At 42.6% G+C, this 14,416-nt stretch overlaps 1 protein-coding gene across 1 annotated transcript; it reads right to left on the bottom strand.

The window, feature by feature from the left end:
• Positions 1-3,154: 3,154 nt before the first annotated feature.
• LOC122662942 lies at positions 3,155-4,287 on the bottom strand. Its single transcript, XM_043858646.1, has 2 exons — positions 3,738-4,287; positions 3,155-3,609 (listed from the first exon to the last, which is right to left on the bottom strand). The coding sequence occupies exons 1-2, from the start codon at positions 4,285-4,287 to the stop codon at positions 3,155-3,157; spliced, it is 1,005 nt and encodes a 334-aa protein (XP_043714581.1).
• Positions 4,288-14,416: the final 10,129 nt, after the last annotated feature.

Raw genomic sequence — 14,416 nt, 5'->3', positions numbered from 1 at the left:
AATTGTAATGATGTGCTGTGCGCTGCTGATGAGCTGCGTTTTTTATCCTAGCTATTTCTCTAATTTCTTCCAGTAGATCCAGGTTTACCTTTAATTCTTCATCATTGACTTCTGGGTTGTAGAGTTGTACCCCCAAGGATGTTTCTCCTATCTCTATAGGAATTACCGCCTCCGTTCCATATGCCAACAAAAAAGGCATTTCACCAGTCACCAACCTTGTTGTTGTTCTATATGCCCATAAAATATTAGGCAATTCTTCCACCCATAATCCCTTGGTTGTTTCCAGCTTCTTCTTAATTCCATCAAGTAGAATTTTATTCATCGCCTCTGCTAGTCCATTGGATTGGGGGTGAGCAACTGAGGTCTTCCTTAGTTGGATTCCATACTGATCACTAAACGCTTTGAATTTTTGCTCAAACTATTTTCCATTGTCAGTGATGAGAGTTCTCGATATTTCGTTTCTATAAATTACCAAGTGAAGAAAGAATTTCCATACCTTTGCCATAGAGATTACTATCAAAGCTTCTACCTCTATCCATTTGGTGAAATAGTCCACGGCCACGACTATAAACTGTCTACCTCCTGATGCTTTGGGAAATGGTCCCAGTATATCCATGCCCCATTGCATAAAAGGTAATGGACTTGAAATTGAGGTGAGTTTTGTTGCAGGTTGGCGAGTGATAGGCGCAAACTTTTGACACTTCGGGCATTTGCAGACAAAACTCATTGCTTCTTTGCGGAGATAGGGCCAAAAATATCCTTATCTGATGACTTTGTGAGCGACTGCGATGCCCCCCAAGTGTTGTCCACAAATGCCCTCATGTATTTCTTGCGGAACATATCCTACCTTGGTTGGTCGGAGACATTTTAGGTAAGGCATAGCAAAGGCCTTCCTATAGAGAATTCCTCCTATTATGGTATAATGTGCTACCCTCATTCTTATTTTACATGCTTCCTCTCTGTCGTTGGATAATGTGCCCCTTTGGAGATAGTTCACAATAGGATCCATCCAACAGGGTTCCATCTCAATTGGTAGTATCTCTTCTAGCTGTTCTATGCTTGGATAACCGAGGACATCTATGTAGACAGTTCGGCCTAAGTCTTGAAAATTTGAGGTGGCCAACCTTTAAAGGGCATCTGTTAACGCGTTCTGTACTTGGGGCACTAGGAGTATCTCGAAGTGGCCAAATGTGGCAATCAGGTCATGCACTTTGCTTAGGTATGTGCCATGCACGGTTCCTTTGCCTCATATTCCCCTTTGACCTAATTGACTATCAGCTACGAGTCACTGTGCATGGCAATGTTTCTTACCATCAGACTTTGTGCCAATTTCAATCCGGCGATTAGGGCCTCATACTCCACCCCATTGTTGGTTGTTTAGAACTCAAATCTTAGCACATACTGTACTAAGAACCCTCCTGGGCTTGTTAATATCAGTCCTGTACTGCAACCATGGGCGTTAGATGAACGGTCCACAAATAGCGTCTAGTGCTCTACTAATTCTTCAGGCTCCTCAGTTGAGGGAACCTCTTCTTCGGGTAGTGTTCATTCCACGATGAAATCTACTAGGGCTTATGCTTTAATAGCAATTCGGTGCTTGTATTGGATGTTGAATTCACCCAACTCTACTAACCATGCTACTAACCTTCCCGAGTGGTCGGGTTTGGCCAATATCTTCTTCAGAGGTTGGTGGGTGACTACTTCAATAGTGTAGGCTTGGAAGTAAGGTCTCAACTTTTGGGCTACTGTCACTAACGTATAAGCGCATTTCTCCACATTGCTATATTTGGTTTCTGTGTCTAGAAGCACCTTGCTGATGTTGTAAATTAGTTTCTAGACTCGCCCATCTCCTCGAGTCAGCACGGCGCTAACCGCCACAGAGGTGATAGCCAAGTATAGATGTAATGTGTCCCCAGGTTCAGGCTTAGTCAAGAGGGGTGGCTGTGCCAAGTATCTTTTCAACTCCGTGAACGTGACCTGGCATTCTTCCGTCCATTCAAAGGTGAGCTTGGTTCCTTTAGCCTCTCTCTCTCTTGCTTGGTTCTTTAAAGCTTTGAAGAAAGGTAAGCAGCGATCTCCCGAGGTTGAAATAAATCTTCCTAGTGCTGCTATTCTCCCGGTGAGTTCTTGTAGTTCCTTAACTCTCCTAGGTGGGCGCATCTCCAGTATGACTTTTATCTGCATAGGATTTGCTTCTATTCCTCTTATTGAGACCATAAAACTAAGGAATTTTCCTGAGGTGACGCCGAAGGCGCACTTGGCTGGATTCAGCTTCATCTTACTTTTTCTTAAGACTTGAAATGCCTCGTTCAGATCTCTAATATGGTCACTTGCCTTTAGACTTTTTACCAGCGTATCATCTACATATACCTCCATATTCTATCCTATCTGGTGCTTGAAAATGTGATTCACCAAATCGCTGGTAAGAAGCCCCAGCATTCTTCAAGTTGAAGGGCATACGGGTATAATAGTATGTATCCCTCCCCACGATGAAGGAGGTCTTCAAAATATTAGGTTCATACATCCTGATTTGATTATAACCTAAGTAGGCGTCCATGAAACTCAACATCTCATGTCCTGCCGTTGCATCTATTAGAAAATCAATGTGAGGCAAAGGATAATAGTCCTTAGGGCAAGCTTTATTCAAATCAGTAAAATCAATACACATTCTCCACTTCCCATTACGTTTGGGAACCATTACAACAACCATTCTGGGTAGATGGCCTCTTCAATAAAACCAGCCTCTAGTAACTTGGTTACTTCCTCAATTACTTTTTCCTGTCGCTCAGGGGCAAAGGTTCTTTTCTTCTGGAATACCGGCTTGGTAGTGGGATACACACTGAGTTTACGCTCAGCTAGCTTGCGGTCTACACCAGGCATGTCAGTTGCGGACCACGCAAACACATCTGCATTTGCCCCTTAAGAAGTTTATGAGGGCAATTCTTCTCTCCCTACTTAACCCTGTACCTATCTGCATGGTACGTTTTGCATCTCCTTCAACAATCTCTACAGGGACTAGATCCTCCGCAGGTTCGTTCCTTTCTTGTTCGACGACATCCCGATTGTCGTCCAAATTGATCAAGAGCATTTATGGCTCCTTTCCTTTAGCACACAAGTATCCTTCATAGCATCTACGGATGGCTATCTGACTCCCCTAACACTCTCCTATCCCATGGTCAGTTGGGAACTTCATCATTAGGTGTGGAGTAGAAACCACCACCTGTACTGTGTTGAGTCCTAGCCGGCCCAATATTCCATTATGCGAGGAATTTACTTTCACCACCAGAAAGTTCATCTTAACCGTTGCCAGCTTAGGCTCCATTCCCACTGTCACGAGCAACTCAATTGACCCTTTGACCTGAATAGGAGCCCTATTGAATCCGTACAAGGGGGATTCTACTCTCTTTAGCATCTCAGGTTTTAAAAGCATTTTCTTGAAGGCATCATAGTATAAGATGTCAACCGAACTCCCGCTGTCCACAAGGATTCTTCCTACCACATAGTTGGCGATGAACATCTTGATCACCAGTGCATCGTCATGAGAAAATTGGATGTTAGCTAAATCTTCATCAGAAAAGGTTATGGGCTGATCCATCCTCCTTCTTTTATCTGATACCTCGGTTTGAAACACATTCTGAGCATGATGTTTTCTAGAGTTAGAAGTTTCTCCCCCATGCCCGTTCCTCCATAAATGGTGGTTATCTCTCTCAAAGGTGCATTCTCAGCATGGGGCTTACCTTGAGGTTGTTCTTCCTTATTGGCCTTGGCTGGGGATCTTGGTCTTTCCTTAGGCTCCCGAGCACGGTAATCTGGTCTTCTGTCATTTCCTTCCTTCTTGACAAACCTTCCCAGGCGTCCCCTTTGAATAAAGGCCTCAATCTCATCCTTCAATTGTCGGCATTCTTTGGTGTCATGGCCATGGTCCTGGTGAAACCGGCAATATTTATTCTTATTACGTTCATGTGCTGGCTTCACCATCTTGGCAGGCCAGCGCAAGGTCACCTGGTCTTTTATCTCATTCAGGATATGAGCTCGGGTATAAGTAAGGGCTGTATAGATTGGTTCTAACTCTGTTTTGGGAACCCAGGCTTTTCTTTCATCTTTCTTTCTTCTACTATCTTTGTCATCTCGGCTGCACTTTAAACCAGCCTCACGGACTGACTCGTCCTTCTTTTCTTGGAGCTTCTTCTCGGATTTGTCTTCCTTCTCCGCCGCAAGAACCTCGACCAAATTGATATATTTCTCACAGCATGAGAATAGCTCATACATATCTCCTGGCTCATCCATGATCAAAGATTTCTTTAGTTCTACATCTCGGATGCCGCTACGCAGTGCTTAGAATTTCACCATCTGGTCCAAGTTTTGAACCACCAATGCCTCTTTATTGAATCTTGTAAGAAAGACTCTGATAGATTCATCAGGGCGTTGCTTTATGGCCAAAAGATTAGTAGCTGTCTTCTTATGCACTCTGCTGCTTACGAAGTGAGCCAAGAAAGCCCACCCGAGGTCAGTAAAATTGGAGAGGGAGCGCAGGGGTAGTCGTGAGAACCATTGTCATGCTGCTCCCTTCAAAGTAGAAGGGAAAGCTCTGCACATGTTAGCGTCGGAGGTGCCCTGGAAGAATAGTAAAGATTTGAAGATTTCTAGGTGATCTTCTGGATCTGTGGTGCCTGTATATTGCTCTATGGTCGGCATCTTAAACTCCTTTGGGAGAGGTTCAAATCACACTTCATCGGTGAACGCCAGATCTGTGGTGAAGTGAAAGTTATGATTAGAGGCTTGGTTCCTTCCCCGTATGACTTCTTGAATCTGATCTTGGAGTTCCAAGACCTTTTCATTCAGGGCCTGCTCAACTTTGGTCATCTGTGAGTCTTAATTCTTGGCGCTCCGCTACACTTCCTTGTTTTTCCGTCGGGTGTTGTTTGCGTTGCTGTGGTTCTCACTATGCCCTAGAGAGGGAGATCTTTCCCTGTCTTGAGGCGGAGGCGGGGGTATTGGGATCCCCTACAAAAGATCGGCATCTCCATCATCTGCTCCATCTTGTCTTCCCAGCGGGTCTGCATCGCATCGAACTGTTCCATCGTCACATACCATGGTGGATCTCTTGGAAGTCCTGAATGAGACCCCTCATAGAGCGATAGCTCTTGGCCCTCCAGGATAGGATCCTCAATTCTCCGCTGTGAACCGACGGGATGAGGCAGAGCTTCCTCCTGAATAGCTGCAAGGGGAGCCGGAGGAGCAAGTGCTACTGCTGCGGTGGTGGCGGCTCTGGTTGTTCTAGACTGATTTCTAGTGTCGATCATGGTGGTATCTTCGCAGGTCTTTTTCTCGATTCCCACAGACGGTGCCAAACTGTTGTGCAAAGAATTCTGTCGGAGAGATATTCTCCGTGAACACAACTATTACTCTAACATAGAACTTACCAAAATTAGGAAAATCGAAATAGACACTATGAAACAATAGAATTTCTTTATTGATGATTGAACTTGGATTACATGAGGGGAAGGACCCCTTATTTATAATATTTGGGGAGGATCTATAGCCATCCTACCTCTTTGGATATTTCCTTTTTTGGGGAGTACAGATTTAGGAAACTCCCAACCTAACTACCATCCTCCCTAAATCTCGGGATCTGGTGATTCTTGGAGCACGTGGGTGCTTTGCTTGGTTACATAACCGCTTTAGTGGGCCTACCCCCATAGCCGTCATAAGTGTGGTTCTTCCTAGGCACGCTTCTGAACCAATCCTATGTGCTGTCCAAGATTGACCACGTGTAGGGTTAAGATTAATGCACAGAATGTGGTGTATCAGTTACTAACTGTTTCTTTTGTGCTTAGGCTCCGAACGGCATTGAGCCTTATGAGGTTGGGGAGACCACTGCTGTTGCTGGCTCTCGTGAGGTCACATCATTCGAATCCGCTCCTGGGGTTGTACCTCCTCTCGCTAGCGATATTGGTGCTAGGTCATCGTCGATACCTTTGTGTTCTCACAAGGTACCCAACGCTTTCTTCCCAGTGCCTGGGTGGTACCTCATATGTCAAGGCAGTGAGGTGCCTATCCCTCATCCTTCTTATGTGGCTAGCTTTCCATGTGGCTTTGACTTTGTAAGTGCCTTGTTCCTTCTCATGATTTGTATTTCTCTTCTTTTGGTAATGGCTGACCATCATTGTTGGTGTAGGTCCCTAGTTATAGGTACGATGACCTATTGAGGATGGTTGCCGGCTTGAAGGAAATGGCTGCTGGCTTGAAAGAACTAGTTGCTTCGCAGAGCAAGAGGATCCTTAAGTTGGTAAGTAGCGGTTCTTATTGCGCTGGTACCTGCATGGTTAGTATATAAATTTGAAATATATGGATGCTAATGCTAGTTATGTAATGCAAGAGGGTGACATTCTGGGGTACGAGGCGACTACCAATCAGCTCCAAAAGGAAAGAGATGAGGCTCTAGTTGCTCAGGCTGCCCCAGCTTCAGAGGCTTATGTGCTTGACCCTCCGGCCATTCAAATTGATGATCCCATCGATGGCTAGGACGCGTGGGTGGGTGATGAGTAAGAAAGGAATGGAGCGAGAGTGAGGACGAGGAGGGTGATGAGGAGTGGTCTGGCGAGGATGAGGATGATGTTAATAGAGGATAGTAGTTAGGTCCTGTCACTTTTGTTTTATTATTATTTTTTGAAAGTATACGGATGAATGGAAGGATGAACAATTTCGGGCCTTCGAGCCCTGTAAATATTTTGAATGATTTTGATCCATTTTTTAGGATTTTTAATCAATAGTGTGGTTGGATAGGTCAAAATAAGGTACATGGATGTGAATGTGATGTGGGATGGTCTGTCATGACTCTAGGTTTTAGGGTGATGTGCTGGGATGGCAGAGACCCACTGGTTCATTGCGAACTGCCCAGAAGTGCATGAAGTTGTCATAAACTGTGAAATTACAGTATCGAATTTGAACAACTATCGATCAACATTGAAAATGCTTCCCTCGACATCGAGTTTGGTTGTGTAATTGTTGAGTAACATTAATTGACTGTCGAATCAAATTAGATAGTAAAAATGCACTGCTCGACAATGAACCAACTAAGCTCGATATCGAAGTGGATTCCTCGATAGGGTCTCGATGTCGATGGTGACGTGGTTCGTTGTCGAATTGGGGTCTCTCAGTGTCGACTCCGTGTTTCCAATTTCGATTTGTTTCCTTTTTGGAATGCCCAGTTGCGAGATTTTTTGATTTCCCTTCCCTTATTAAGCCCTTGCTTATCCTAGGGGCTATTTCAAGGGACTTGGGGAGTGTAGACTTGTTCTCCTTGCTCCTGGGGTACTTGCTTGGGATTTTCTTCTTCCTCCCTCTCTATTTTTCTATTTTTCTTCATTCAATGGACAAGGCCTTGAGTTCATGGATGGATTCCATGCTGAGAGATGATCGTAATGCCTTGGGGAGAGTACATCTCCAACCTTTGATGGGTTTGAAGAACATGACGCTTGCATGGGACTTGCTTTAAGGTTTTTCTCGCTATTGGATCCCTAAAGTACACGGGTTTTGATTTAGAACGGCCGAGGTATGTCCAATTTATGAAAAATTTCATGTGTGCTTTCTCTCTCCTTGTTATGGTGCTATGGTACGTCCTCTTCTGAAGGATGACTATTCCAAAGACATCATGTCCTTCTTGGATTAGAGAGAGGACGTCTTCCCCACTTTATGCATGGTCACCGTATTAATGGTCAAGGGATTAGCTCCATAGAGCTAGTGAGAGAGAAAAGGGGATGCCCAAACACACATAGTCACAAATAGTCCATGATGCATGCAAATGTTAGTACATTTTCCACCTAACACACAATCTAGGTCAATAGGCATATGCTATTGTAATAACTTGGGAGACACTGTGGGTCACTTAACTTATCACCACAGGCTGAACCACCCAGAGGTAGACCCTGATAACCAATGACGACCCCTGGCCTGGTCTCCCTCATACTCCACAGGCGGCAGGGCAGTCGTAGCATAGGGAACGAAAACCTTACCGCAATTATACAACATGCAGTCCTATCATCTCAAGAGGTATTCTGGGTGCATCAATCTCCCATACCATCTAGCACCTGGGTACCAGCATGACACGGTGCATACATATCATCATGGCATGCAATAGAAATTTACATAATTTTGGGGTTCTTATGCCAGCACATCCCAGCACCGTAACCTGATACTAGCAAGGATACTTACATCAACATCACGTCAACCAAGTAAAAGATAAAATGCAATTATGAAACATGCTTGATATGATGCAAATAGCATGAATATTATACATCATTTAATAATCTAAGCAGGCCCAAACAATCACCCAAAACCCACTCACCTTGCCCAATTCCTGATTGCTCTTCGATTTATGGGGTCTCGGTTGGACCTTAATACTGCTATTCGCACCTGGGACTATAACCTATGTTAATGGGACCATTAGAATATGTTAAATACTGTTAAAGGAGGTATAGAGTCCTAGAGTTAACTTAGGATAGATTGGTTTCAGATCTAAACTCAGGAATAAAATACAACAGCAGCGGGGGTTTCTTCCTGGGTTTCCCTGTGGGGTGATGGCAATGGTCCCCCCATGGTTGGCTCATGTTTTGGGCTCATGGTTCTTCATTGGATCATGGCAATTGAGGCTCATTGGTGCACCCAAGGTATGGATGACAGCAAGGTTACATGGGGTAGGGGTTCATGATGGTTTTTATGTTCTAGATACTATTTTGGGGCTATGGGTGAAGTCCAAAAAGCTTTGGATCAGTTTTGACCACAAATAACAACTCTGGGCCGTTCACTGGGCATTTGGGTGCAACTCCCAGTGCAATGCCCAAAGTTGTATAGCACAGGATTTTTGAATCCAAACTTAGATTTTCTTACTGGTTTCATCCCAATTCGATTTGGGATGATGCTCAGTGATTAGTAATGGATATATTTAGGACTTTATGTAGGGATTACACGGTTCTAAACATGGTTTCTCATTATGGGTGATGGGTTTAGCCTATTACAGTACTAAACTAATGCACTAGTGTAGGAAACTCATCATGCATGTGAGGGTCCATGGTTCTATCTTATTATTCATGCATTATGAACATGGTTTGGCATAAAACTAAGCTATATACATGGCTGGAATAGAGGTCTAGCATTTCTGGGTTTGTAATGGTGTAGATGGAGAGAAATACATAAAGTTTAAAGCATGCATGTGATGGATCATGATCCTAACATCAATTCTAGAAGAATCAAGCTAAGAATCAAGATGGGTTATGGAATCATGGCTCATTTATGAAATTTTTTATAAGAATCAGAATTGGGGAGTGGTAGAGATTAAGAATCGATTCAAATGAGGGGGGTATACCTTTAGGAATGATAAGCCTTGAATCAAACTCAAGCTCCTTCTCTTCTTTCCTTCTTCTTCTCCTTGTTGAGGAAAAGTCCTCATACATAAACTCCATCATCTATCAAAGTTGATACCTTTGTTTTGATGATAACAAATAAATCATATGCACTAACTCTTGGTTGAAAATGCTTAGAAATCTTACATAGATAATGGCACCAAGTGAGGGGGAGCCCTTAACTCAAAGAGACCATTGATCATATTACCCAAGATACAAAGATCGAGAAAAACTTAAAGAACTCACATTGAAGACATTCAAGAGAAGTTCAAGACTTGAAGATCAAGAGTTGAAGAAATTCAAATTGTATTGTAAATTTGTTTTAAAGTCACATATGATGTAATGTACATATACAAGCATGCATTCATTTAGATAGACTTTAGGAGGTTAAAATTAACCCCAATTCTTGTGATCAAACCCATTTGGAATCATCCAAGTAAGTCCAACAAAGAACTTAACATATTTAAGCAAAATTCACTGATTCGGCATCCCGAATCATAAAATGGCATACTAGATCAGTTGTAGTCTCAGGAAAATGCCTGTAGTAGGTTTCCAGCATACGTCGGATTGAGATCTAGCATACTGGATCAATTTTTACCTTGTTTTACCATGATCCAGCATACCGGATCATAATATGACCGTTGAGTCAAAGGCTATTTTAAGAAATTTGGTGAACCGGTATACCAGATTATGAAACGGTATACCAGATTAGCTCTGTCTTAATGAATCTGATCTTAAGATAGATTATTAATTAGTTTAAGTTACCTAGCCTATAAATAGGTACTTGTTTAAGCTCTAATTAATATTAATCACCATCATTAAGAGACTTCACTACAAGCTCTAATTGCAGTAGCCTCAAGTGAGCATTTAAGCTTCTAATCATCATAAGCTGATAGACTCAAGCTCCTCTACCAGATAAAGCTTCAAGCTCTAAGAGTGGAAGGTAGCATACACACTTACTAAGGTTGAGGTAACCATTTTCTTAGTAATTTTTATTATATATTTTAATTGAGTCCTTTTGCTCGGAATCAAGATTGGTTGAGTCCTCTTGTTCAGAATCAAGAGTAGTTGGTTGTTGGAGTCCTCTTAAGATTTGTACGAGTTCTCTTGCTCATTCTCAAGATTATTTTTAGTGTAATTCTCTCTAAGGTGAGAGGAGTGGATGTAGGCAAGTTTGGCCGAACCACTATATATTTTTGTGTTATTTGTGCATTTGTTTTTTAATTTGTATTTATAACACTATTTTGTAAAAGATATCATTATCCACTTGTATCACCTATTCACCCCTCCTAGGTGAATTCACATTTGGTATCAGAGCGGGAGCTCAAGACTTTGATTATTTTTAATCTTATTAAGAGTTAAAAGACCATGGGATCCTCTGCCAATCGAAAGATTGAAGGATACAACATTACTAGACCACAGTTCTTTGAAGGAGAAGGATTTTTCTATTAAAAAAATCGCTTAAAAAACTTTGTGTGTGATAATAATATTGATCCATGGGAGGTCATTAAAAATGGACCGAATGTCATACACAAACCCAAAGAAGAATGGACTATCGTTGAAAAAGCAAAAGTCCAACTTAACTATATAGCAATTAGCTATATTCAAAGATTACCTTGCAATTCAAAGAGTTGAGGATATTGCTCCTTCATTTCTTCCTCACGTTTCCATGAAGCATCTTCTATTGGGTTGTTTTCCCATCGAACCTTTACAAAAGTGACGGTGTGGTCATGGAGGTTGTGCTCTTTTCTGTCCAATATCTCCGTAGGTTGCTCTTCGTAGGTCATACCCACATCCAACTGTTCAGGTTCAGTTGACAGTACATGTGTCGGGTTGTTAATGTATTTCCTTAGCATCGACACATGAAAAATATTGTGGACACCTGACAAAGATGGTGGTAGTGCCAGTCAGTATGCTACGGGTCCCACTTTGTTGAGTATTTCATAAGGACCAATGAATCTTGGGCTCAACTTACCTTTCTTGTTAAATCATAGCAATCCTTTAGTTGGAGATACTCGAAGGAATACTTTTTCTTTGACTTCAAATTCAATGTCCTTCCTTCTATTATCTGCATAACTTCTCTGTCTTGACTGGGCTATCTTGATCTTTTCTCTTATAATATCCACCTTATCGTAGGTCGCTTGTATCATCTCAAGTCCAAGATATTTCCGTTCACCAACTTCATCCCAATATAACGGAGTTCTACATTTCCGTCCATACAGCGCTTCGAATGGTGCCATGCCAATGGTGGAGTGATAGCTATTATTGTATGCAAAATCCACCATGGGTATGTGGGCATCCCAACTATCATTCATTTCCAAAACACAGGCTCAGAGCATGTCTTCCAGAGTCTAAATAGTTCTTTTTGATTGTCCGTCCGTCTACGGATGGAAAACTGTGCTAAGATTTAGTTGAGTTCCCAATGCCTTCTGTAAACTTCTCCAAAACCTTGAGGTGAACCGAGGATCTCTGTCAGGCACGCCGTGTAAGCAGACTATATTCTCTATATATAATTGGGCGAGCTTATCCATGAAGTAGTTTATCTTGATTGGTATGAAGTGAGCTGCCATAGTCAGTCCGTCTACAATCACCCATATCGCATTCATGGCCTTCCTGGTGTTGGGAAGATTTGTCACAAAATCCATAGTAATTCTTTCCCACTTCCATTCAGGTATAGGAAGTGGCTGCAACAATCCATACAGTTGGTGTCTCTCTGCTTTTATCTGTTGACAGGTGAGACACTTGGACACATATATTGCTATGGTCTCCTTCATTCCCATCCACCAGTAATACTTTTTCAAATCCTTATACATCTTTGTACTTCCGGGGTGGATAGTATAGTGTGAATTGTGTGCCTCTTTAAGAATTCGGTCTTGGTCGTTAAAATCATCAGGCACGCACAGCCTATCTCGAAACTTTAATGCACCATCATGGGCCAAAGAAAAATCTGGGTCCTTGTGGACACCTTATTGTACTTCCCACATAATCTTGGCCAGCTCGGGGTCCAATGGTTGCTTCCTAATTATTTCCTCTCATCTCAACGGCTGTAGATCCATGGCTGCTAATTGCATAGTAGTTCCTTCGATCACGAGTTCCAGATCAAACTTTCGAGCTTCTTCATACAACTGTTCGCTTACAACCAAAGAAGCGAGAGATGCTGTCTGAGATTTTCTGCTTAACGCATTAGCTACAACGTTGGCCTTGTCGGGGTGGTACTGGATTTCACAATCATAGTCTTTCACCAATTCCAACCACCGTCTTTGTCTCATATTCAGGTCCTTCTGGGTGAAGAAATACTTCAGACTTTTATGATCCCTGAAGATTTCACTCTTTTCACTATATAGGTAATGCTGCCATATTTTCAAAGCGAAAACTACCGCCGCCAATTCTAGGTCATGTATGGGGTGGTTCTTTTCGTGTTCCTTTAATTGTCTGGAGGCATAGGCGACTACTTTTTCTCTGCATCAGGACGCCACCCAATCCTGCTCTGGATGCGTCGGTGTATACCACCATTCCTCCAGTACCATCTGAAATGGTCAGGACTGGAGCTGTCACCAATCGATTTCTCAATTCCTGGAAACTTTTCTCGCATGCTTTATTCCATTCAAACTTGGCTCCCTTTTTTGTGAGTTTTTTCATAGGTGCCAAAATTTGCGAGAAATTTTCAATAAATCGTCGATAATATCTGGCCAAACCTAAGAAACTTCGAATCTGAGTGTCACTCTTTGGAGTTTCCCATTTAATAACTACCTTCACCTTGCCTGGGTCTACTTTAATGCTGTCCTTAGTGACGATGCGTCCCAGGAATCCAATCTGGTGAAGCCAAAAGTCACATTTACTGAACTTGGTGAAAAGTTGGTGCTCTCGCAGCCGCTGCAACACTAAGGTGAGGTGTCGAGCGTGTTCTTCTTCATTCTTGGAGTACACCAGGATGTTGTCAATAAACATGATGACGAACTTATCCAACACGTCATGGAATACTCTGTTCATCATGTCCATGAAAGCCACCGGGGCGTTGGTTAATCCGAATGACAAAACCAAAAATTTGTAATGTTCGTATCAAGTTTGGAATGCCATTTTGTGAGTATCGCAGTTCTTGATCTTTAGTTGATGGTATCCCGACCTACGATCAATCTTGGAGAAAACTCTTGCTCCTTGTAGTTGATCGAATAGGTCATCGATACGCAGCAACAGATATCGATTCATGATAGTCAGCTTATTCAACTCGTGGTAGTCAACATACAGCCGCATACTATCATCCTTCTTCTTAACAAACAGCACGGGTGCTCCCTAGGGTGATACACTGGGTCGTATAAATCCCTTCTTCAGCAGGTCTTCAAGTTGAACCTACAACTCTTTCAATTCAATTGGCGCCATCCGATATGGTGCCTTGGATACCGGTGCTGCACCAGGAATTAGATCAATCATGAACTCTATATCGCGGTTAGGCGGTAGGTGCGTTAGATCTTCTGGAAAGACATCAGGAAATTCTTTGACGACTTTTAGTTCCTCCAAGGGTTTTATCTTCGCCTCCGTGTCTATCACAGTGGCCAAAAAGCCTTGGCATCCATCATCAAGCAACTTTCATGCCTGGAGGGCTGATAAGGTTACTCTCCTAGGTTTCTTCCTTGGTTCACTTTGATAGATGAGGATTGACCCATCATTCATCTAAAATACTATCTTCTTCTCCACACACAAGACATTTGCACCATAGGTGGATAGCCAATCCATGCCTAGTAGTACGTCAAAATCATTTATATCCATCTTTATCAATCGTGCGGTTAGTTTCTTCCCACAAATTTCAATCTGACAAGGGTCGTAGATCTTCTTCAAGCTCACGACACTTCCTGTCGGTGTGCTGACTACTAGCTCATGCCTGATGTCTTTCGGTCAATCTTTCATCTTACTTGCAAAGGTCGAGGAGACAAAAGAGTGGGTCGTACCTGAGTCAAATAATACTCGTGCGGGTATGATTGAGACATTCAGGGTACCTAGGGTTTGTAGGTAATTTAAGT

The sequence above is a fragment of the Telopea speciosissima genome, chromosome 5 (assembly GCF_018873765.1).
Source record: "Telopea speciosissima isolate NSW1024214 ecotype Mountain lineage chromosome 5, Tspe_v1, whole genome shotgun sequence".
Classification (NCBI taxonomy): domain Eukaryota; kingdom Viridiplantae; phylum Streptophyta; class Magnoliopsida; order Proteales; family Proteaceae; genus Telopea; species Telopea speciosissima.
The sequence above is the reverse complement of the archived record's forward strand: the minus strand, read 5'-3'. Positions and strand labels throughout refer to the sequence as shown.